The sequence below is a fragment of the Erinaceus europaeus genome, chromosome 5 (assembly GCF_950295315.1).
Source record: "Erinaceus europaeus chromosome 5, mEriEur2.1, whole genome shotgun sequence".
Lineage (NCBI taxonomy): Eukaryota > Metazoa > Chordata > Mammalia > Eulipotyphla > Erinaceidae > Erinaceus > Erinaceus europaeus.
The window spans coordinates 32,971,515-32,996,878 of NC_080166.1; the positions used below are offsets into that span (position 1 = coordinate 32,971,515).

General features: G+C 40.3%; 1 protein-coding gene across 2 annotated transcripts in view; it reads right to left on the reverse strand.

The window, feature by feature from the left end:
* The window catches only part of DROSHA (drosha ribonuclease III), a 138,067-nt gene that overhangs the window by 98,392 nt on the left and 14,311 nt on the right, over window positions 1-25,364 (reverse strand). For both annotated transcript variants that reach the window (XM_060191190.1, XM_060191191.1), the window contains exons 8-12: window positions 24,720-24,861; window positions 23,583-23,737; window positions 14,921-15,001; window positions 7,015-7,101; window positions 4,504-4,590 (exon numbers count right to left, since the gene is read on the reverse strand). In XM_060191190.1, the coding sequence (XP_060047173.1) occupies window positions 4,504-4,590; window positions 7,015-7,101; window positions 14,921-15,001; window positions 23,583-23,737; window positions 24,720-24,861 (552 nt within the window). The remainder of the gene's footprint in view (window positions 1-4,503; window positions 4,591-7,014; window positions 7,102-14,920; window positions 15,002-23,582; window positions 23,738-24,719; window positions 24,862-25,364) is intronic.

The window sequence follows — 25,364 nt, forward strand, 5'->3', positions numbered from 1 at the left end:
AAGTGAGAGGTTACAGTAGGAGATGTTACTGAAATACCCAGTGATTACTCTGATAGGAAAGTATGAAAGAAGAATCTTGGTATCTGGCACAAGTGACCCCATAGATCACAATGAGATTAATACAAAAGAAATCCACTAGGGGTGTCCTTTGAGACCCTCAAACTCAAAATACAAAGACAATGACAAATTCAGTTTCTTCACAAGACAGGTTTGACTACCTAAGGTATTGTATCAAAGTGGGTTGTCCATGAAGCCATCTGGAATAGGAGCTTAGAGCTTGTGGTCATAGAGATAAATATCAATTGGACAAAGATCAGAATATGCATGGGAGAAATATTCACAAGTGAGAAGGTGTCATCCAGGGAGAGGGTATCCAAGAGAAAAGGACAGACAAGTCAGCAGGCCAGCAAAGAAAGAACAAACATGCAAGTGTCATTCCTTCTACCACATATGAAAGCACACTGGCGGATGACTTATGCAAGTAAAGTCCGTCTTCATTTTATTTCAACTAAAACCACTTTTTAGATTTCTTTCTCTAATCCCCTTTTCATTCATATATATGGCTCTCAACCCTGAGGCAATCCAAAATCACAAATTTGGAAAGGCAGAAGCCCTTTTTCTATTCATGTTTTGGCTTCTCTCTAGACTCAGAAAAACGTGTCTTTTTCTACATCTGGGGAACCCAACTGGACAACCAGATAATAAGCCCACCTACTATCATTATTGACAACAATAATAACTACAACAACAATTTAAAAAAGGGAAACAAAAGGGGAGGGGAAAAGCAAATTTAAAAAAAAGAGGAAGAGAACTTGTAGGGAGCAGATTTGGTTGTGATTATAACACCACCATCATCTGCATGCCATTCCAGCTGATGTGCTCTCCAGCATGAAAACAAATCAGATCAGTAAAGCAGTTTAATAATTCTTTTTCTTGGGAGGCTATTTCAAATTCAAGAGGCCTTTGATGGATCTAATTCCTATGAACTGTACAATACAGCTTAAAACTCGATTTATTTTATCAACATCTCTAACAGAAATGATGGGGCTTATCTTCTCACTACAGAGTTAATTTCTCAAGTTTGAGAACTTGAATATTTATATAAAATGTATGCTAAATTTAGCCAGGAATTTTTCCGCCTTATCTTCTACTATAAAGCAACTATAACAACTGCAATTAAGTTGGTGTTAGCAGCCATTCATTGCTGAATCTTATGCTAAAAGACTTTAATAAAGCTCTAAGGCCTACTTGTCCAAGGTCACATAAATATGGAGACTTAGCTTCTGAAAAGCAAATTAGAATAAAGACTCAAACCCAGGATCCTCTGACATCTCTTCCAAGACAAGATGTGCCAAATTTACTGCATGCCAAGCACCATGAGAAACACTTTTCATGTGTCATCTCATTTATTTTTTACAGAGGCTGCTAAGACTACACCAGCTAATTTTCCACCTAACAAACAAGAAAATCAAGGTTTAAAAAGACTGAAATGTCAAATCCTACATCTGGTAAACAGAGTACACTAATATTTAAAGCTCTGTCTCTCTGAAGTCACACTGCTTTCCCTCATTGTTTCAGGTTATCCTGAAGAGTTCAAATGAGATTAAGATTACTTCTAGGGAATTAACAGATTAAGATAAACTTTAAATATTTTTAATTTTTTTTTACATTTATCTATTTATTTATTCTCTTTTGTTGTCCTTGTTTTATTGCTGTAGTTAGTATTGTTGACGTCGTTGTTGGATAGGACAGAGAGAAATAGAGAGAAGAGGTGAAGACAGAGAGAGGGAGAGAAAGACACCTGCAGATCTGCTTCACCACTTGTGAAGCAACTCTCCTGCAGGTGGGGAGCCAGAGGCTCAAACTAGGATCTTTGCACTTTGTGCCACCTGCACTTAACCCGCTGTGCTACCGCCCGACTCCCAACCTTTAAATATTTTAACAATAACCACAATAATTGTATTTGCAAGCCTTCTGAAGAAAGAAAGAAAAAAAGGATGCATAATGGATAAGGAAGTTAAACTAGATGACTTCTAGAGGCCTTTAAAACTCTTAAGACTTGGATCAGAGAAACAGCTCACTTTTTAGTGTGCTGCTTTGACATATGTGAGTGATCCAGGTTCAAGTCTAGGTCCCACTACAATAAAGGAAGCTTTGGTAATATGGTCTCTTTCACTCTCGTACTCTACCTCTCTATCTCAATTTTTAAAAATTAATTAATTAATTAATTAAATAAAAAGAAACAGGTGTAGGGGTAGTGGCAGGGAAGAAAACTCTGGCTCCAAAATCTGATATAACAAAGGATTTATGTGTTTGGTTGAGATACTGCAAGGAAAGGAACTGAAGAAACAGGATAAAGGTTATACAAACAACCTTTAAGCCTTGGACTCTAAGATCCCAGTTTTAATGCCTGGTACCACCATAAGCCAGAGAGGAGCAGTGCCCTGGTAAAACAAAAAACAAAAAGCATCAATATTTTATAATCTGTTGGCAACTTTTCATAAAGATTATTTAAAAATGGTCCAGTATCCCTAGGCAGACAGCCCCATCAAATATATACTGGAGCCCCATTGTCCCAGAGTCCTGCCCCACTAGGGAAAGAGAGAGACAGGCTGGGAGTATGGATCGACCTGCCAACACCCATACACAGCAGGGCAGCAATTACAGAAGCCTTCCACCTTCTGCATCCCATAATGGCCCTGGGTCCATACTCCCAGAGGGTTAAAGAATAGGAAAGCTATCAAGGTAAGAGACGGGATACGGAGTTCTGATGGTGGGAACTGTATGGAGTTATACCCCTCTTATCCTAGGGTTTTGTCAGTGTTTCCTTTTTATGAATAAAAATTGAAAAAAAAAGGAAGAAAGAAAACTCAGAGGTAACACAAAAGATTCTCTCTTCCTTAGTCTTATATTTTTAAACTTCTTTTTTTTCTCAATTACAATCTCTAAAAGGAAAAATTAAAGTGAACACTATAATTTGTCACATTCTTTCTTGGAACTCCGGTCATCTAAACTTTTTAATGTAACTGATTCTCTTTCTTTTAACTTGATTTATTGAAAATAAATGAATGCTATGTATATATTTCTCCCTCAATATAGTCAAGAGACAATAAAAGTTTCAACTGTAAAAAAAAAATCGTTCAAGGTTCAATAACACACATACACTTTTATATACAGCCACCCAGGAGGTCAATATATTGACATATATTATCAAGTGACTTAATTTTTACAATGTCATTATCCACTCCAAAGAAAATTCTCTAGGATAAGTATACTGTGTAATAAAGCCTCATTAAAAAAAAAAAAAAAAGGAGTTGGGCAGTAGTGCAAAGGATTCCGGTTCGAGCCCTTGGCTCCCCACCTGCAGGGGAGTCGCTTCACAAGTGGTGAAGCAGGTCTGCAGGCGTCTATCTTTCTCTCCCCCCTCTGTCTTCCCCTCCTCTCTCCATCTCTCTGTCCTATCCAACAATGACATCAATAACAACAACAATAATAACTACAACAATAAAAAAAAGGACAACAAAAGGGAATAAATATTCTTTAAAAACTGTCTACTTAGAAAAGAAAATAATGATGATGACAAAAAGGAACAAAATTAGGCAAAGATTAGATTGTTACTTCATTCCCCAAGGAAACAGAAGTTCAAGTTTTAAGTAGCAGTACTAAGATGACTTTTCAAACTGTATATGTAATTTCATATAACCAAGTCAAGAAGAATTAAAAGCTGAAAGAATTAAAGACTATTCTATTTCAATGCAGATATACAACAACTATAATTTACTAACATCTGCAATGGCATCCAAACTGGGTAAACTATACTATACTTCATTCCATTCCTGAGCTAAAAGATAGTTTACTCTATGTCCAACTATCTCAATAGAACATGGAATAAATAAGACAAGTCCTGAGACAGCCAGTGTTAAGACAAAGATTCTGATTGAGATACAGAACTTTCATTTGAACTGATCACTGACAAGACAGTATTCAGGCCTGTATCAAACACCATCGCTGTGCAGGTCAGTGTCTCACACAGAATACATATTCCTGGGATTCCAAATGGAAAATTCTCTGAGATTAATACAGATGCCTAGGATTCTGTGTAAGCTCTACTTCTTTCCTATTGCTCAGAACTAAATAACAGCTTCTCCTTAAAACTTTCCAACTTTCTTTTGAAGGACACCCAACCTGAAATAGCTTTGACACTTTACGCCACAGTTTATCCTTCTTTTTCAATCTTTCACACTCTCAAAATGTTATTCTGACACATGTTTACTGACACCATTTAATGTGAACCAAACCTGTGACTCATTAGCACAGATGTCACACTCCCACCTGACACATACTGCCAGCTTCCTGAGGCTTAGGAGAAGGGCGCAAAGTAAACATTGCTTAAAAGTCAGATGGAAGGAAATCTATTTTGAATTTTGAGAAAGAGAACAAAAGGAAAGCAGAGAAGGTAGAGGGGTCAGGGAAAGATAAGCCAGACACTTAGCACATACTTACATTGGTCAGGGGGGCATGTGCAAACATAGAAAAGCCTTCAAAGATATATTCATGATCATCATATTCAATAACAGTTGGTCTGTCAGTCTAAAGGCAAACAGAAGCACAAACATGAATTAAATAGATGGCATGATTTGCATATGCAGAAACCCACCAGGACACAAAGCAACCACATGGAAAAAATCTAGGGAGCCCTTGCATTCCATTAACATCTTGCCAAACTTCACAGAAAACTTTATATAAAAGTTTTTCAGTGGAATTCTCCAGCTTCAGTAAAATTTATTTTTAGAGACAAACAAGAATAGTTATTAGAGATTACATAAAGGAAAAAGAAGCTCAACGTCTTCATTTTCTAGGATTTGATTTATTTAGTCCTATGGTATGACAAGTAATTCTTACTGAGTGGTACTTCTAAATCAGTAGGAGTCCTAATAGGTACAAGATAATAATGCATCCAACTCAAAGTGGTAAAAAAAAAAAAAAGTATCATTCTGGTTAAATGACTAACAACAACCCAAAACATTCTCAAAGGCCTCAGGTGCTAGAAGCTCATCCCAGTTCTATTCTCAGATCCTTCAGAAGACAATCAAATGCTGTAACCAACTTCTTCACAATGTCAAAGACCTTAATTACTTATAAAATAAATCAATAATTAAAACACGTGTCAATATAAGAAAGAGTCTATGGGGGAAGGGCAGTAGTGCAGAGAGTTAAGCTTGCTTGGAGCAAAGCACCATGGCCAGCATAAGGATCCTGCTGCTTCACAAGGTGTCTATCTTTCTCTCTTGTCTTCCCCTCCTCTCTCAATTTCTCTCTGTCCTACCCAACAACAATAACAACAACAAGGGCAACAACAAGATAACAACAAGGGCAACAAAAAAAATGTGGAAAATCATCTCCAGGAGCAGGAACCGAGCCCCAGAGAAAACCCTAGAAACAAATAAATAAGTAAATAAGATCTTTAAAAAAGAGAGAAAGAGAATATCTCCCTTGAGCCTTTTTTTTTTTTTAACATATGACAAAGAATTCACTGCTGTAAGTTGACTTTTTCAAATAGGAAGAAAAAAAAAAAAAAGGGCAGGGGAGATAGTATTAACAGTTAAGCAAAAAGACGTTCATGCTCAAGGCTCCAAAGTCCAGGTTTAATCCCCTGAGCACTGCTCTTCTCTGACTTACTCTTTCTTTGAATCTTTCTCTTACTAAAAAAGGACCGGCATAAAAATCTCAGTTCGAGCCCTTGGTTTCCCAGCTGCAGGGGTGTCACCTCACAGTGAAGCAGGTCTGCAGGTATCTATCCTTCTCTCCCCCTCTCTGTCTTCCCCTCCTCTCTCGATTTCTGTCTTATCCAGCAACAACAGTAGCAATAACAACAACAGTAACAATAAAATAGAAAAAAATGGCTTCCAGGAGCAGTGGATTTGTAGTTCAGGCACCAAGCCCCAGCAATAACCCTGGAGTCAAAAAAAAAAGGAGAAAGAATTAAAACAAAAAAGAGAACTAACAGATTTTGTAGATTGTAAAAGGCAAGATAGCAAAATGGAATGTACAGTATCTACTTCACCAGTTTACTGTAAATCAGTACAAATCAAACACTTAGAATAATGCCTAGTAATACAGCACCAGGAACAGAGAACATGCTCAGTCAACATAACATATTACTACTATTCCTGCTGCAAATACAAGCTTTCTTCTTTAGGTCATAGCAATACATAAGCTATCTGCTGATCTTTATTTATTCATTTATTGGATAGATACAGAGAGAAATTGAGAGGAAGGGGGAGATAGGGAGAGAGAAAGAGAGACACCTACAGTACTGCTTCACCACTTGATAAGCTTATCTACTGCAGGGGGAGACTAGGCTTGGGAACCTGGGTCCCTGAGCATGGTAACCTGTGCTCAGTCAAGTGCACCACCCAGCCCCTTGCTGATCTTTTAAAAGCTGTGAAAGAGTTCTACAAGAGGGACAGGTGGTAGCACACCTGGCTGAGTACACGCATTGCCATGCTTAAGGTTCTGGGTTCCCGCCCCTGGGTCCCCCACCTGCAGCGGGGAAGCTGAGTGGTAAAACAATGATTTAGGTGTTTTTCTCCCTCTCTGTCTCATCCTCTCCGCTAAATTTCTCTATCCTGTCAAACAAACAAACAAAAAAAAAAAAGAGAGAGAGAGAGAGAGACAGAGACAGAGAAAGAAAGGAAGAAAGAAAGAAAAGGTTCCACAAATTCTCCCAACTACAAAGAATCACAATTCACTAGCTACTATGAATTTGGTCATTATACGGCACCAAGAACAAAAATAGAAAAAAGGTACAAAATGTAATTAGTGAGAGAATGCCAAAATTAAAGTCATTAAAATGAAGGCTGATTTTACCAGTGAAAGAAAACAATACTTCAAAAAGAAGGAACAGTTAAGTATTGAATCAGGACTTAGTCCCATTTATCTGTTTACATACCCCTCTGGTGTGTTTATATTTTTAAATTAAAAAAAAAAAATCTAAGTTTATCAGACACTTACTAAAAAGTTTGTAGGAGGAGAGACTGTGATTCGATAGTGGAAAAGCCGGCCAGCGTTGTTGGTCATGGGACGACAGGGCTTGATTGCCTGTGGAAAAAAGAAGTAAAGTAGTGAGTCTTATTTCAAAAGACTGCATTTTCTAGATTCAGATCTGACAAGACATATTTTACATCTCTCACTTCACAGACTGATGAGGAAGAACAACATCTTCCTTTTTCTTTTAAAAGTTTTATTAGCAATTTAATATTGATTAACAAATTCTTAAAATAACAGGGGTATAAACCCACACCTTTGCCACCACCAGAGTTCTGTTTCCCCATTCCCTCCATTGGAAACTACAATCATTACCCCAACATCAAAGATATGGGTTGACTATTACTATATATATTATATGTGTTTGCCCATTTTTTCTATAGTCCTGCCTTCTTTTATATTTTAAGTCACACCTACACCTATTACTATTTCCAAATGTCCTTTCTTTTTCCCTCTTCTCTCTCAGGGTCCTGATGGAACTGAATTTCAGAGTCCTCTGGCCTTATTCCCCTAAAATTTCTTTCCCCCTGGGAGTATGGAACAAAATTCTTTTTGGGGTGCAGAAGCTGGGAGTTCTGACTTCTGTAATTGTTTCTCCACTGGACATGGAAAAAGAACAGCAACTCTACCATTAATGAGTTGAATGAAAAAGAGTTAGCTGGTCACAAGTAGTTTACTCATTTCCTCATGTGTAAGCAAACTAATCTGAGGATTCTTTTTTTGTTTGTTTATTTGTTTGTTTTCAAGGTTATTGCTGGGACTCGATGCCAGCACTATAAATCCACTGCTCCTGGAAGCTTAGTTTTTCTTTCTTTTTTTTTTTTAATTTCTTTATTGGAGAATTAATGTTTTACATTCGACAGTAAATACAATAGTTTGCACTTGCATAACATTTCCCAGTTTTCCATGTAACAATACAATCCCCACTAGATCCTCTGTCATCCTTTTTAAACCAGTATTCTCCCCACCCACCCACCCCAGAGTCTTTTACTTTGGTGCAACATGCCAATTCCAGTTCATGTTCTACTTGTGATTTCTCTTCTGACCCTGTTTCTCAACTTCTGCCTAACAGTGAGATCATACTATATTCATCTTTCTGTTTCTGACTTACTTCACTTAACATGAAGTTTTCAAGGTCCATCCACAATCAGCTGAAAACGGTGAAGTCACCATCTTTTATAGTTGAGTAGTATTCCATTGTGTATATATATCACAACTTGCTCAGTCACTCATCTATTGTTGGACACCTGGGTTGCTTCCAGGTTTTTGGCTATTACAAATTGTGCTAAGAACATATGTGCACACATATTTTTTTGGATGGGTGTGTTGGATTCCTTAGGATATATCCCCAGGAGAGGAATTGTAGGATCATAGGGTAGGTCCATTTCTTGCCTTCTGAGAGTTCTCTAGATTGTTCCCCACAGAGGTTGGACCAATTAGACATTGCCACCAGCAGTGAAGGAGGGTTCCTTTGACCCCACACTCTCTCCAGCATTTGGTGCTGTAACCTTTTCTGATGTATGCCATTCTCACACGAGTGAAGTGGTATCTCATTGTTGTCTTTATTTGCATTTCTCTGACAATAAAAGACTTGTGAGCATTTTTTCATGTGTTTCTCAACCTTTTGGATCTCTTCTGCCATGAATATTCTGTCCATGTCCTCCCCCCATTTTTGGATGGGGTTATTTGTTGTCTTGTTGTTGAGTTTGGCAAGCTCTTTATATATTTTGGTTATTAGCCTCTAGTCTGATGTATGGCATGTGAAGAGTTTCTCCCATTCTGTGAGGGGTCTCTTGGTTTGGGTAGTGGTTTCTTTTTCTGTGCAGAAGCTTTTTAATTTGATGTAGTCCCATAGATTTATGCTTGTCTTGGTCTTCTTTGTAAGACTATGCTTGTCTAAGTCTTCTTTTGAGATTTGGGAGTGTGATGCCTCCAGTTCTGTTCTTTATTCTCAAGATTGTTTTCGCAATTCTAGGTCTTTTCTGATTCCAGATAAACATTTGTAGCATTTGTTCTGTTCTCCTAAAAAATGTGGTTGGGATCTTGATGGGGATAGCATTAAATTTGTAGATGGCTCTGGATAGTATATTTATTTTGATGATGTTAATTCTTCCAATCCATGAACATGGAATACCTTTTCCACTTCTTTGTGTCTTTTTCAATTTCCTTGAGTAGTGACTCATAGTTTTCAATATACAAGTCTTTTACTTCTCTGGTTAGGTTTATTCCTAGCTCTTTTATTATTTTTGTTGCTATAGTACAAGGAATTGGTTTCTGAATTTCTTCTTCTAACTTAATGTTTGCATAGAGGAATGCCATTAACTTTTGAATGTTAATTTTGTAGCCTGACACCTTACTGTATTGCCTGATTTCCGGAGGCTTCTTGCTGGATTCCTTAGGTTTTTCTATGTATATTATCATGTCATCTGCAAATAGGGAGAGATTGACTTATTCTCTTCCAATTTGTATCCCTTTAATTCCTTGCTCCCGCCTGATATTGCTATGGCAAGAACTTCCAACACTATGTTGGATAGTAATAATGGTGATAGTGGGCAGCCCTATCTAGTACCTGATCTGGGAGGAAATGTTCCCAGTTTTTCACCATTGAGTATGATGTTGGCTGTAGGTTTGCTATATACAGACTCCTTCAGGAATTTTCCATCTATCCCAGTTTTTGTAGTGTTTTGATCATAAAGGGATGTTGTATTTTGTCAAAGGCTTTCTCTGCGTCTATTGATATGACCATGTGGTTTTTGGTTTTGCTTTTGTTGATGTGGTGGGTCACACTGACTGATTTACATATATTAAACCAACCTTGCATGCCTGGGATAAACCCCACTTGGTCACGATGAACAATCTTTTTAACATACTGCTGTATCCAGTTGGCTACAATTTTGTTCAATATTTTAGCATCTATGTTCATCAGAGATATTGGTCTGTAGTTTTCTTTTTTGGTTGTGTCCCTGTCTGCTTTTGGTATCAAAGTGATGTTGGCTTCATAGAAGCTGAAAGGGAGTAGTCCAGTGTCTTCAGTCTTCTGGAAGACTTTTAAAAGTAGAGGTATTAGTTCTTCTTTGAAGGTTTTGTAGAATTCATTTGTAAAACCATCTGGTCCAGGACTTTTCCTCTTGGGAAGGTTTGTGATAACTGTTTCAATTTCACGAGCTGTGATGGGCCTGTTCATGTTATCTAGTTCCGCTTTACTTAAGGTGGGGATCTGGGGGCTTGAACCCAGATCCTTGAGCTTAATACTATGTGTGCTTAACTGGGTGTGCCACTGCTTAGCCCCTAAAGATCTTTCTAGACCTAAGTTTCTATAGCTATTTTTCTTGAGCTTGTAAAGTAACATAATAATTCACCACTGATTAAATTCCCAAACAAAAAGATAAGTTCTAGAAAAAATATACCTCAGAGTAACAGTAGGGGTTTTTATCAAGGGGTAGGGGAAACAGTGAAAGAATTAAGTATGCTGAGTAAAAATGTAAGGAGTCTGAAATGAAAGAAACACAAGAGGTGGAGGTCCAGAATATGTCTAGAGTTTAAGAGGGGAAGAGAAAAACAGAATATGAGGAAAACAGTATATGAGGAAACAAAGCATTTGTTGAATCACTGGGAACATAGTGAAAGACACAAGCCACACCACTAGGCCATCTCTTCAACAAATGACTTGTTGCCCACTGTGCAGTGTGAAAATGAGAGGTCCCTGGCTCCTTGCACAGCCCCCTCATTCAGCATGAGGTGTGGCCCATACCAGGCATAAAGAGAGACAAAGTTTGTCTAGCCACCATCACCCTACTCAAACTGGCAACACTATTCCCCTCTGTCCATTTTTTATTACACTGTCTTCCTTTCACAGATAAAGATGCCTCCTCAAGTTCTATTTTGGCATCTGTTTTTGAGAAGCTGACACACAACAGCTAGCACCAAGAGCAATCCCCAAAGGCAGGAAACAAGATGGGTTTCAGAAGCTGAATCACTAGCAGCCCACCGGCAATGAGGTGTTCACTGTGATGGCAGAGGGAACAGACAGGCCCTCACCCTAAAGTGTGTGTCAGCTCAAACTTTCAAAGATGAGAGTCAGAGGAAGCAGATGCAATGTACCAAGTGTTAAAGACAAGGGCAATACGGTTAACTTCAAAAAACATGGGGTAGATGGCTTTTGCTCAGCACTACTAGAGCTCTATCATTTTCTTCAGACTGTAGTGTGCCTTGAAATCAGCTGGTGGGCTAGCTAAATCTCATACTGCTTGTTTATCTACTCTCACACCAACTTCTAGCTAGGAAGCTGTGGAGAGCTAAGGTTTTGAATTTCTCACAAATTCCTAGACCCAGATACAAATTTAGAAGACCTTTCTTAGAGAACCAGTGTTCTACAGAACAATAACCCAGGGCTTCCCAATATCAATGGTTCAACTTCAAAATTAACAGGCAGCCAGGGTGGGTCTGTTGTGAAGTCAGGATGTCATCAACCTGGGTGAGGACACAGAGACCTGGACTCCCCAGACTCTATAGGTCTGATCCCTTCCTACCTATTAAGGATAAACACTAAAAATGATGAAGTCATTTTCTTCACGTCATCTTGGATGGAGCTTGAAGGAATCATGTCAAGTGAAATAAGCCAGAAAGAGAAGGATGCATATGGGATGATCCCACTCATAGACAGAACAGAGAGGGAAACACAGCCCAGAACTTAGACTGGGTTTGGTGTATTGCATGAAGGAAAGGACTCTGGGGGGGAGAGGGGGGCCTGGCGGGGAACAGCAGGGGTTGCAGCTGGGGGTAGTGGTTCAGGTCCTGGTACAAGATAGCGGAGGAGGACCTAGGCTAGGGGTGCTAGGGGTGAGTGTTTTTTGCAGAAAACAGAAGTTGTACACATGTACCAACAACTGTATTTACTGTAAATCATTAATCCCAATAAAGAATAATAAAATAAAAATAAAAATAAAGAGAAAGAGAAAGTATATCCCCAAGGAGCCACGAGCCAGCAGAGAGAACTAGAGCAGAGTGACCAGAACAAAATCAGTAGAGAAGCCTTACTGATTTGGGAGTATATAAGAGTCAGTGACGCCAAGAGATGCTAACAGTACTCACCACAGATGTCTCCTAAAGTCACTAGGAAGTGATGGCCCCCTCCTTGAGGAAAGTTAAAATAGCAAAATTGCCAGGGCTAGTTGGTAGTTCATTCAGTAGCATCTACCCATGACCATGTGTGAGGACCGAGATTCAAGCCTCCAGTTTCCACTAGCAAGGGACAAGGCAAGTAACATGTGTGCTCTACCAGGTGACCCACCAGTCAGCTGCCATGTATTCTTTCCCAGTACTCACAGAATAAGGGAAATGGTTCACATTCCTGCTCATGGAACAGACAGTGTCTAGGCTTTAGGGGGTGTGTTAAGCTTTCCCACTCACTGCCAGGCTGCAGTTCCAGGAGCCTTAGGCCTCCTGCATATACTACAGAGCACCACGCTACTCCACTGCAACTCTGAATTGCACATGCTCCAGAAGATGACAGAAGCACTCTACAGAGAACCAGGGTTCTACCACAGTCACACAATACTTAGGCCATAGGTCTGGGTAACAACAAGACATGTGACCAAAATCAAAGGCAAGTTACTGGACCTCCCACCTCCTACAGCAAAGGAGAAAGCATAGGACCAGGTGAGCTTCTTGGGGTGCAGGAGGCAGCAGCATCCCCACCTATGAGCTCTGTTCTAATTCATCTGCAAAGAAGCACAGAAGGCTGCCAACTGCAAGGGTGGTTTAAGATGAGAAAGGGCTGAGCAGCTCCAGGCCATGTGTGTGTGCCCTGCTGCTGGGGCCACACAATTCAATTAAGTCCTCCACTGTCAGCGGGGGGAAAGCTGAGGAAAGTGTGGGAGGCCACAGTGAGAGAATCACAATGTCCCCTTCAGTTCTGGAGCAAGGACATCTACAGTGAAGAGTACATCCCAGCTTCCTTCCACCTTAAAGTCCCTACTTTCATCTGCTCTATTCCTACTTTATGGTTCCTATGGTTCCTGTTCATTAAACATTTTGAACTGCTTTCTTTCCCCCCCCCCCCCCCCAGGGTTATGGCTAGGGCTCAGTGCCTATACCACAAATCCACTACTGCTGGAAGTTTTTTTTTTTTTCTTCCCTTTTTGCCCTTGTTGTGGGTATTATTATTGTTGTTACTATTGTTGGCTAGGACAGAGATAATCGAGAGAGGAGGGGAAGACAAAGGGGGTAGAGACCTGTTTCACCGCTTGTGAAGTGACCTCCCTGAAGGTGGGGAGCTGGGGGCTCGAACCAGGATCCTTACAAAGGTCTTTGAGCTTAGCGTCATGTATGTTTAACCCACTGCGCTACCACCCGACCCCCTTTGTCCTGCTTTCTATCTTGCTGCAATTGCATCCTGCTCACCAATGTGCCCCAGAACCTCACCTCTCCAGACCCTCACTCCACAATGGGAAAGATAGAAACAGGCTGGGGGTATAGAACAACCTGACAACACCCATGTTCAGCGGAGAAACAATTACAGAGACGAGAACCCCCACCTTCTGCACCCCAAAAAGAATTTTGGTCCATACTCCTAGAAGGGTAAAGGATAGAGGAAGTAAATCAGAGGGCTCTGTATCCCCATTCTATCAGAAATGATTTTATATCATCAATGAGAAAGTAGCACATCTGGAAAAAAACAAAGGAAATCAGGCATGATACCTCTTATCTGAGAGAAAAGAGGAAAAAATGAAAGACACTTGGAAGTAGTAATAGGCATAGGAGTAAACTAGAAAGGAAGTAAAGACAGGACCGTTGAATAAATGGGGGGGAATACACGTGCATGCGTGCACACACATACACAGATAGATACAAAATAAGTCCATATTGGTGACCCCAAGAGAACTACTGTAGTTTCCAATGCAGGGGATGGAACACAGAATTATGGTGATAGATACTATATGGAATTATACGCCTATTATTTTACAATTGTATAAATCAGTATTAAATCACTTTAAAAAAAAAAGTGGGGTCAAGTGGTGGTGCACCTGGTTAAGCACATACATTACAGTGCACAAGGACCCAGGTTCTAGGCCCTGGTCCCCACCTACAGGCAGAAAGCTTCACAAGTGGTGAAGCAGTGCCGCAGGTGTCTCTCTATCTCTCTCCCTCTCAAGTTTCTCTCTGTCTCTATCCAATAGTAAATAAATTTTTAAAAAATGTTTTAAAAAGACTTGAAAAAATCTTAGGAAAAAAGTTCAAGGTTTTAGAAAACAACCACTGATGCATGACTAGGCCTTGGTGGGTATGGGAGGTATGGCTAACGGGCAGCAAATGGGCATGGCTGGAACCATCTGTCTTAGTCTAGGTTCTGTCAGTCCCACCAAGTCCTGCATTTATGTGAACCCACTAACAATCCATTAGAAGGTGGAAGTGAAACCTCTGGAACTGAGCTAACACAGGAGGAGAGGACACCAATGAACAGGTAACCCACCACTGCTTCACAACACCCTTCCTGAGCTGATGCATGAGGACGGGACCCCGAGGGAAATGTCCATGTTTGTGCCTTAAAGCACCTTAGTGAGGACATTTCTCAAGGGCAGCTATAATCATTTATGATGAAATACATGACAAAAAAAATTATAACATAATAAACCATAACTCAAATATACTTAAGCTGATTTTAAATAAGGAAAATTACCAACTCTTCCACTAAAGTTCTCTTGATAAGTGTGCCCTACTCCAGGGCCCTGAAACAGAGACCATTAGGACATATGAACAGATAATTTCCGTGGTCTTATTTTATTTATGGGGAAAAGAACATTAACAGCACCTGTCTACCTCTGGCTTCCCAGTGATTGCAGTGACAGCAAATATAATAACCCAGACCAGTCACCTCTTCTCCAGGATAAATGCTGTGTCTAATTCCTGTGCGTCTGGCCTTCGCGCTGCATTTGCAGAGTGGTCCATCATTCATCTGTCAGAAACAGAATGTAATTTGTTTTCATTCAGGAGGGGAACAATCCACACCAAGCCCAACAACGCCTCAGTAACTGTGTGGTTTTAATGTCAGGAGTGCGACAGCTCTGAAGACGCTGTCATGGTTAGAAGATTAAATGATGTTCCCAAACCAATAAAGCTGCAAACTGTCTATACTGTCTGATAAAGGGAAACTGGATGACACCACTGCATTCCTGCGCTACTGGTGCAACCGAGCAGAAAATATCAATGTCAGCACACCATGTGCCTTCATCTTCTCTCACCATGCTACCCCACATCCCCCCTATGTTTTGTTTCAGAAAAATGACTCTTTTTCACAAAAGAAAAGCAGATTGTTACATCTTGAAGGTGCACACAGGATGCTGGGAGGTGACTTGCACATTAAGTGCTCTCAAAAGAGAAACTTAAAGGTATCGCCAAAGCAGAGAAAAGGAAATGCCTAGTGGAGCCAGAAAAACTGACCAGCACAGATCAGATTAGGCTGTATCTGCTCTTGCACCTGAATTCAGTTTACTGTCAGGAACTGAACTCAACCACAGGGTTTACCAAGTGAAAAGCTGTCAAATGCACTCTGTATAGAATGGTGACTGTTAAGTTCAAGGTGCTACGAAAGGGATAAATAACTCAGGCTCCCTCTACCTGTGAAACACTCATTCTAGATAACAGAACTAGCACAGATAGGATACACTTGGCAATTTTGAAGAAAAAGAAACGTGAATCCAGATGGCACTACCCTGGGGCTTTACTGGTCAGAAAAAGTTTCCCAGAAATGAAACCTGAAGGACTGAATAGGACAGGAAAAAAAGAAGACTATTATTCTTTTTTTTTTTTTAAAGATTTTATTTATTTATTAATGAGAAAGATAGGAGGAGAGAGAAAGAACCAGACATCACTCTGGCACACGTGCTGCTGGGGATCAAACTCAGGACCTCATGCTTGAGAGTCCAAAGCTTTATCACTGAGCCACCTCCCGGACCACATCAGAAGACTATTCTATATGAAACACAGTATGAGAAGGAGAGGAAAAAAATCAATGTTATGCTCCAGGAATATAAGACCCATCAAAGTAGAATTGGCTCATTTATGTCATGGAAAAAAATCAAAACAAAACTGAGATCAAATCATACAGGAACTTCAAAAGTCAGTTTCCTAAGTTGATCCAATATAAATGGTAATGGTGGATCAAAAAGAGAATAGGACAACAATTTTGAGAACAGAGAAGTCAATTTTAATTTCTTCCTTTGTATCAATTTAAAAATGGCAGCGGGAAGGTGATCCAGTGGGCAGAGTACAGGACTTGAATGTGTTAGGCTCCAGATTATATCCCTGGCACTGCATATGCCAGAGCTGAGCAGTGAGTGCTCTGGCCTCCAACTCTATCACAAAAACAAAATAAATCTTAAATATATGGAAACATACCATATATATACACACATGTATACGCATACACACAATACATGTGCTTGTAATAAACACACATACATTTTTTAAATTTATTTATTCCCTTCTGCTGTCCTTGTTGCTTTATTGTTGTAATTATTATTGTCTATCTTCGTTGTTGGATAGGACAGAGAGAAATGGAGAGAGAAGAAGACAGAGAGGAGGAGAGAAAGATAGACACCTGCAGACCTACTTCACCCCTTGTCAAGCGACTCCCCTGCAGGTGGGGAGCCGGGGCTCAAACCAGGATCCTTCCGCCGGTCCTTTCGCTTTGTGCCACGTGCGCTTAAGCCACTGCACTACCACCTGACTCCCCACACATACATTTTTTTAAAATTCTAGAAACTTGCAATTCATTTTATCCAATGAAAACAGCTCAATAAAACAGTGGAAAAAAAATATTAAAATGGGGACTGGGTGGTGGCGCACCTAGTCGAGCACACATGTTACAGTGCACAAGGACCTGGGTTCGAGCCCCCGACCCCCACCTGCAAGGGGAAAGTTTGACAAGTGGTGAAGCAGGGCTGCAGATGTCTCTCTCTCTTCACTCTCTATTTCTGGCTGTCTCTAGATAATTTTTAATTTAAAAAATATATTAAAATGTTAGTATATTGTACCAAAGTAAATGACTCTGGGGTGGGGGTTGGGTTCAGGTCCTGGAACATGACAGCAGAGGAGGACCTAGTGTGGACTAAACTGTTATTCAGAAAACTGAGAAATGTTACACATGTACCAACTACTGTATTTTACTGTCACCTGTAAGCCATTATTGCATGAATTTAAAAAAAAAAGAAAAAATATATTAAAATAAAAAAAAAAAACAGCATCTTCCTTTATTATTTGGGGAATTCTGAGCTCCATATGGTACAGCAAAGAAACATTATATTACCAAAAACAATATTTTTAAAAGTATATATTTGTTGCCCTTGTTGTTTTATTGTTGTAGTTACTATTATTGTTGTCATCGTCATTGTTGGATAGGACAGAGAGAAATGGAGAAAGGAAGGGAAGACAGAGAGGGGGAGAGAAAGATAGACACCTGCAGACCTGCTTCACTGCTTGTGAAGCGACTCCCCTGCAGGTGGGGAGCCGGGGCTCGACCCGGTATCCTTATGCCGGCCCTCGTGCTTTGCGCCACCTGCGCTTAACCCGCTGCACTACAGCCTGACTCCCTTAACAAAAACACTATTATGTTATTAGCCAAAGTTAACAGCTGGCAGGAAAAAAAAAAACTGTAATAGGATTTCCTCAAAAGTCATAATGCACTCTTCATCCTGGTCACAATATGTGATTAAAAAAAGGCAGAATATCATTTAGTGCTCACTGGTTTCCAAAAGAGCAAGGAGGCATCCTATATGCCTCCCTTTTACCAACATCTGGATCTCTATGCAGGATCAGCCCTTTTCAAGGCTTATCTGTACAAAGGTCACAAAGCCAAATAGAGCTAACAGGATAGAGAGTTACATAGGAAGCCCTGACAACTTCCAAAGCAATAAAGAATCCTACAGGTATATTAAGAAGCCAAGGTATAGGTCTCTTAGGAGGAGGATTAATAGTCCACTGACAAGACCAGATTCCAGGAGGGTGAGAAGCTTTTAATGAATTAAGAATTTATTTGAGGGGAAACATAAACCTGATATTTAATCAAAGGATATGACAACACTCAAAAAGGCATCTGTACCCCTATGTTCATTGCTGCATGGTTCACAGTAGCCAAACAACAGAACCAACCTAAATATCTAATGTACTGATTAACTGGAAAAAGAAATGGGATATTCATTCAATGAAACACTACTCTAAAATTTTAAAGGAGGAGGTCCTCATTTGGGAGAAATGGATGGAACTGGAGGTAATAAAGCTCAGTGAAATAAGAAGTGAATGGCAACTACTGGATAGCATCATTCATATGCTGACTACAAATAACAAAAGAGGAAGGAAGGGGAGGGGAGAAGGTAGGCAGAAGGGGTAAGTGAACTAAACAGGACTGAAAAGTTATGCAGAAGACTCTCATGTCTGAGGATCTGAGGTCCATGTTCAATCCCCATATAACAGAGCTGAGCAGTACTCTGGTCTCCCCTACCCCTTTTTTTTCTGTACCTTTCTCTATCTCTTTCTTCCATTAAAATAAATAAAATAAAAAAGATAAGCAAACGGTCTTTTAGACTATGTGAGAACTATGGGGGGGAGGCAAAGAACTTTAGTGAAGGGGGCAGTGATTGACACCCACCCTTGTATGGGTGTGATATTCCTATAAAATCTTTTAAATTTTGTAAATCACAGTAGAATCACTAACAATAACAATTATTTAAAAAAAAAAAAAAAAAACGCACACACACACACATTAGGGTCAACAATATAGCACCCTTAAGAGGGTGCCTGTTTTATCATGCACACATGAACCCAGGTTAGAAGTTGGTCTCACTCCTTTCCTTTCTCATAGGACTCCTTCATTCCATTTCAGGTGATCCACTTCCTAACAAAGCCCCACAACCTAGATATAGACCAGGTCCCATGAGATAGGGCAGATGTACACATGTACCCATAAATTAGAGCAAAATATATACCTTAAAGCAAGAGTGCACAATAGTCTGCAGTGAATCAATAAATGAAGCAAGCAAGTAGAAGGACCTAAAAGGACACCTGAAAGTACCTAGTGAAATAGTTTCTACTTAGACCTAGATACCCTCCTCACCTACTTCCTATTACACTTCCCTCAGTCATTCCAAAGCTAACTTTGGAAGTAAGGACTACAAAAGCTGAATAAGGGTAAGAAACTGGCATACTTTAATGATGACTCTTTAGTCACTATCAGGCCACCCCATTAGCTGGGCCCTAGTCAGGGAGTCCTGGGATTCCCACATAGACACAATGAGACTAGACCTCAAATAGATCCCCCTCTCCATTATCACTGGTCAGGAACAACATAATGGGCCCTTTGGGGGGCCCCCATAGGACCTTGCCCTCAATGTAGATCAACAATGGTAGAGAATGTTCCATCCTCCGAAGGGAGGTTAGATAATATACTCTATCTACCACCTGAAGAAGATGGGTCCTGAAATTGGTGCAACTCAGAATATTCCTACTGATGATCACAGAATGTTCCTACTGATGATCACAGACTACAAGTTCGGAGGTACAGGGATGCAGAGGTCACATAGGCTTCTATGCTGAGTATGAGCCCCAGATCAAATTGATGGGGTTTACAGTCAACAATATTGATATACTTTTCCCATATTTTGGAGCTATTCTCTTCCCTGATCCAACTTTCTACCTTTTTTCCAGCTATAACATCATCTCCCCAGACAATAACCTGGGTCCACCTGCATATTAGATGCCAGACTCAGGCAAAAACTAGTAAAGTCATGGGCCCTTTGAAATATACCTAAAATAGACCTACTAGCTATTTCCAAAACGGAGACCCTAAGTCTTCATCTGCAATATTCCAGCATTTAGATTCATGATTAGTCAACAATTTGTATGGCTTTATATGTTAACTCTTTTTCAACTACCAGGTTCCAGATGCTACCATGATATCAACTGGACATTCCCTGACAGATAACCCCACCAATGTGTCCTAGAGCTCCGCTTCTTCAGAGCCCTGCCCCAGGGAAAAAGAGAGACAGGCCAGGAGTATGGCTTGACCTGTCAACACCCATGTTCAGTGGGAAGCAATTACAGAAGCCAAACCTCCCATCTTCTGCACCCCATAATGACCCTGGGTCCATACTCCCATAGGGTTAAAGAATAGGAAAGCTATCAGGGGAGGGTATGGGATATGGAATTCTGCTGGTGGGAACTGTACCCCTCTTATCCTATGGTCTTGTCAGTGTTTCCATTTTATAAATAAATACATTAAAATAAAAAAATAGTTGAATAATCATGAACCTGAAGGCTAGAAAAGTTCGTATGGAGAGTTGGGGGGGTCTCCATTTCATAGATAATTAGCAGTCTTATTTTAATTATATTCCAAAGAGCCCATGACTATATTAGTTTTTTTTTTTGTTTGTTTTGTTTTGTTTTTTTCTTGAGCCTGACCTCTGATATGCAGGTGGATCTTAGCTATTGTCTGGGGAGATGATGTCATGGCTGAAGAAAGGGCCAGAAAGCTGAATCAGAGAAGAGTAGCTCCCAAATATGGGAAAGGTGTATAAATGTTGTTGACTGTAAAACCTATTGATTTGATCTGATCTGGAGCCCATATTTAGCTTAGGAGGCTATGTGACCTCTGCATCCCTGTAGATCTGAGCTCATATTCTGTGGTCATGAGTAGGAATGTTCCAAGCTGCCCCAATTTCAGGACCTATCTTCCTCAGGTGGAGCATAGAGTATGTTGTCCAGCCTCCCTTCTAAGGATGTACCTTTCTCTACCATTGTTGATCCACGTTGAGGGCAAGGTCCTATGGGGGGCCCCAAACGGGTCTATTGTGTTGTTCCTGATAGAGATGAACAGTTAACAATGGAGAGAGGGATATATTTGAGATCTAGACCCATCACGTCTGTTTGGGAATCTCAGGACTCCTCAACTAGGGCCCCAGCTGATGGGATAGCCTGGTAATGACTAAAGAGTCATCATTAAAGTATGGCAGTCTCTTGCCCTTATTCAGCTTTTGTAGTCCTTACTCTGATAAGGTTAGCTTTGAAGTGAATAATAGGAAGTAGGTGAGGAGGGTATCTAAGTCTAAGTAGACACTATTTCTTTTTTTTTTTTTTTAATATTTATTTACTCCCTTTTTGTTGCCCTTGTTTTACTGTTGTAGTTATTACTATTGTTATTATTGATGTCATCGTCGTTGGATAGGACAGAGAGAAATGGAGAGAGGAGGGGAAGACAGAGAGGGGGAGAGAAAGACAGACACCTGCAGACCTGATTCACCACTTGTGAAGTGATTCCCTTACAGGAGGGGAGCTGGGGTCTCAAACCAGGATCCTTATGCTGGTCCTTGTGCTTGGTGCCACTTGCACTTAACCCACTGTGATACCACCCAACTCCCAAGTAGACACTATTTCATTACAAACTTTATGGTGTATTTTTAGGTCTTTCTACTTGCTTGCTGCTTATACTGACTCACTGCAGATTATTGTGCACTTTTACTTTCAGGTATATATTTTGCCGTAATTTATGGATATATGTGTACATCTGTCCTATCTCATGGAACCTGGTCTATATCTAGGTTTTGAGGCTTTGTTAAGAAGTGGACCACCAGGAGTCGGGCGGTAGTGCAGCAGGTTAAGCGCATGTGGCGCAAAGCACAAGGACCAGCTAGGAATCCCGGTTCGAGCTCCTGGCTCCCCACCTGCAGGGGAGTCACTTCACAGGCGGTGAAGCAGGTCTGCTGGTGTCTGTCTTTCTTTCCCCCTCTGTCTTCCCCTCCTCTCTCCATTTCTCTCTGTCATATCCAACAACGACAACAATAGTAACTACAACAATAAAAACAAGGGCAACAAAAGGGAATAAATAAATAAATATTAAAAAAAAAAAAAAAAAGAGGTGGACCACATGAAATGGAATTAGAGAATCTTATGAAAGGAAAGGTCTCACCCAAGTAATGAGGCTGAAGAGCTGACATTCCATGCCTGACATCTCTGGACACAGTCTGAAGTGAAGCATGTCGAGGTGGTACTCATTTCGTTGATTAGGTTGGGATCAGCAGATAAAATATCATTTGGTATGAATTGAGAGTCATGCAGGAATTGTGTGCAGTTGTACCCCTCTACCCTATGGTTTTTGTCAGTGTTTCCTTTTTAAAAATAAAAAATTAAAAATAAAGTAAATAAAAAGAAGTTGATCCAACTACATTAGAGAAAGCTTCATACTATGGTATTGTTCCCTCTGTCTCTCACTCTCTCTCTCTCTCTCTGCCTCCCTGTCTCTCTTTCTATCTGAGAGGGAAAACAATGTCAGCCCAAAGCACTGAAGTCTAGACAATGACAATAGAAAGGAGAAAAAAAAAAACAAGGGACCTAAAAGGTGATAGTTAAATGCATGCCTCCCATAAATGATGCCCTGAGGTCCACCATGGACAGCACCAACGGAATTCTATAAAAGGTGGAATGGAACTTCGATGTCTCTGCCTTTCTCCTTTTCTGGCTCTAAACTATAGAATAAAATTTGGACCGCAAATGGTTTAGCATGTACAAAAAGCACCAGATTCATTTCTTGGCACAAAAAAAAAAAAACACCTAAAATTAGATATGGTGAATGTTGTTCAATTTTATGAATACACTAAAATTTAGATGTGAATTGTATGGTATGTAATTTACAACTCACTAAAGTTACTACAAATGACTGTATGTATGGTGAATACATAGGTAAAAAGTCTTAAAATTCACTGACAATTTGCAAGCATTTTTGTCTCCATTCAAAGGAAACCACAGGGACAATGTGCACTGCTTTCAAGCATTCGATCATGAAAAAAAAATTTTTTTGACTGAACCTAACAAGCAGCAGAAAAAATTTCAAATTAATAGAAAAGAAGTTGAGCTTAACTAGAAAATATAAATCTTTTTATAGATCTTTTACTAAGCTTAATAATTTCATATGCCTTCAAAATACTATTTACAAAGCACAAACCTTGCATAAAAACAAAGTTTTGTATTCTGAGTCACCACACAGTAAAAGTAGTAACTAAAGATAAAAATGATTACATCTAGCTATGTCACCATAAGCTCAAACATGCTTAGCAAGGAGAATGGAAAAGGAACTATTACCATCTAAGAAATAGGAAGTCTTACAGGACCTAAGACACTGTTTACTACCCCACTGCAAGGTACCTTCCAGGTGCATTGTGTTTCAAAAGACCTTCAGGCTCTCTCTCCCTCATTTTCCCATTTGTCTGCCTCCATTTACTGCAAGTTTAATGAGGTAGCTCCATTATCCTGCTACCTAGCAAGGAATTTACAAACAGCGTCAAAAATGATTCAAGCAACGACTGCTTTGGTGCTTGTGCTTTGGAGCTGAGCACTGAAGCAGAAAAATATTAAGCTCTGGAGAAGGACACGTAACCCTGAGAGGAAGATTTAGTTTTGATACCAGCCAGTATGCACTCTGGGAGCCTGGCGTCGGCAATGTGAGGTGTGAGTCTGCAGAATTCAGAGCAAGAGCAAATGAGCGCACGTACCTGGCCTGGGTCATTGTACCAGAGTTCGTCATGAAGCCGGTCAGGATGGGCCTTCTTGCGTTTGATTTCTGCGATGACGTCAAAAACCTCGGAGTCTGAGCTACTGGAACAAGTGCTATCCTCTTCCGACTCACATTCAGATTCACTGGAACTCTCTAACAGAGATCACAAGAAAAACATGGGAGAAGTTGAAGAAGGTCACAAGATGGATATGTGGAAACTCCCATGTGACCCAAAGTTCTAGATGGAGGGATTACTAGTAGTTTGCTCTTCCAGTAGATCTCTGAGTGCAGACTGTACCAGGCACTCTTCTGGGCACTACTAAGAAAAGTAATCGGGGGTAGGGTGATGGTGCAGTGAGTTAAGCTCACGTGGCACAAAGCACAAGGACCGGCTAAGGATCCTGGTTCAATCCCCTAGGTCCCCACCAGCAAGGGAATCGCTTCACAGGTGGTGAAGCAGGTCTGCAGGTGTCTATCTTTCTCTCCCCCTCTGTCTTCCCCTCCTCTCTCCATTTCTCTCTGTCCTATCCAACAACGAACAACATCAACAATCGTAATAATAACCACAACGAGGCTACAACAAGGACAACAAAAGGGGTAAAAATGGCCTCCAGGAGCGGTGGATTCATGGTGCAGGCACCGAGCCCAGCAATAACCCTGGAGGAAAAAAAAAAGTAATCAAGGAGCTAGGTGGTGCTGTACATGGTAGAGAGCACACATTACAGTGCACAAGGACCCAGGTTCAAACCCTCGGTCCCCACCTGCAGGGGGCCACTTCACCAGCAATGAAGCAAATCTGCAAGTGTTTATCTTTATTTCTCCTTCTTTATCTCCCCTTCTCTGCTCCATTTCTCTCTGTCCTAGTAGCTAAAATAAAAATAAAAAAAGAAAGGAAAGAAGGCAGGCAGGCAGGCCTCCAGGAGTGGTAGATTTGTAGTGCTGATTCCGAGCCCTAATAACAACCCGGCTGGCAATAAAAATAATAATAATAATTGTAAAAAGCTCCACTGCTGTGTATTGTGCTGACTGTAACCAAGACAAAGAACATTTCAGTTTGTGACTCTCAGTGATACTTCCCCAAAGTCCAGGATTAAGCAGTAGTGAAAGAGCTGGTTTTATCTGAAGTTCTACTCACCTAAATCTTCATCGAGCTTCGTCTTGGGAGGTTCCCACGGAGGTCTAGCTGCTTTTGCCTTTTCTTGCCTGTTCCCCAGTTCTTCCTCAAATTTGTCATATAAATCACGGAGCCTACTTGTTCCAACAACAGTAGAATCTCCCTTTGAAAAACAAACAATCTATATCATGAACTATATTAGCAAGAGACATAACTATATTAGAGACATACAACCTCGAAATCAAATAGTTTCTTTTTTTTTTTTTAACTTTGGGTAGAGACAGAAAGAAACTGACAGAGGGGGGAGTCGGGTGGTAGTGCAGCATGGTGCAAAGTGCAAGGACCACATAAAGATCCCGGTTCGAGCCCCCCGCTCCCCACCTGTAGGGGGGTCGCTTCACAAGCAATGAAGCTGGTCTACAGGTGTCTATCATTCTCTCCCTGTCTTCCCCTCCTCCCTCCATTTCTCTCTCTGTCCTATCTAACAACAACGACATCAATAACAACAATAACTACAACAACAATAAAAAAACAAGGGCAACAAAAGGGAAAATAAATAAGTGTTTTTAAAATATATTTTTTAAAGATTTTATTTATTAATGAGAAAGATAGGAGAGAGCAAGAACCAGACATCACTCTGGTACATGTGATGCCAGGGATTGAACT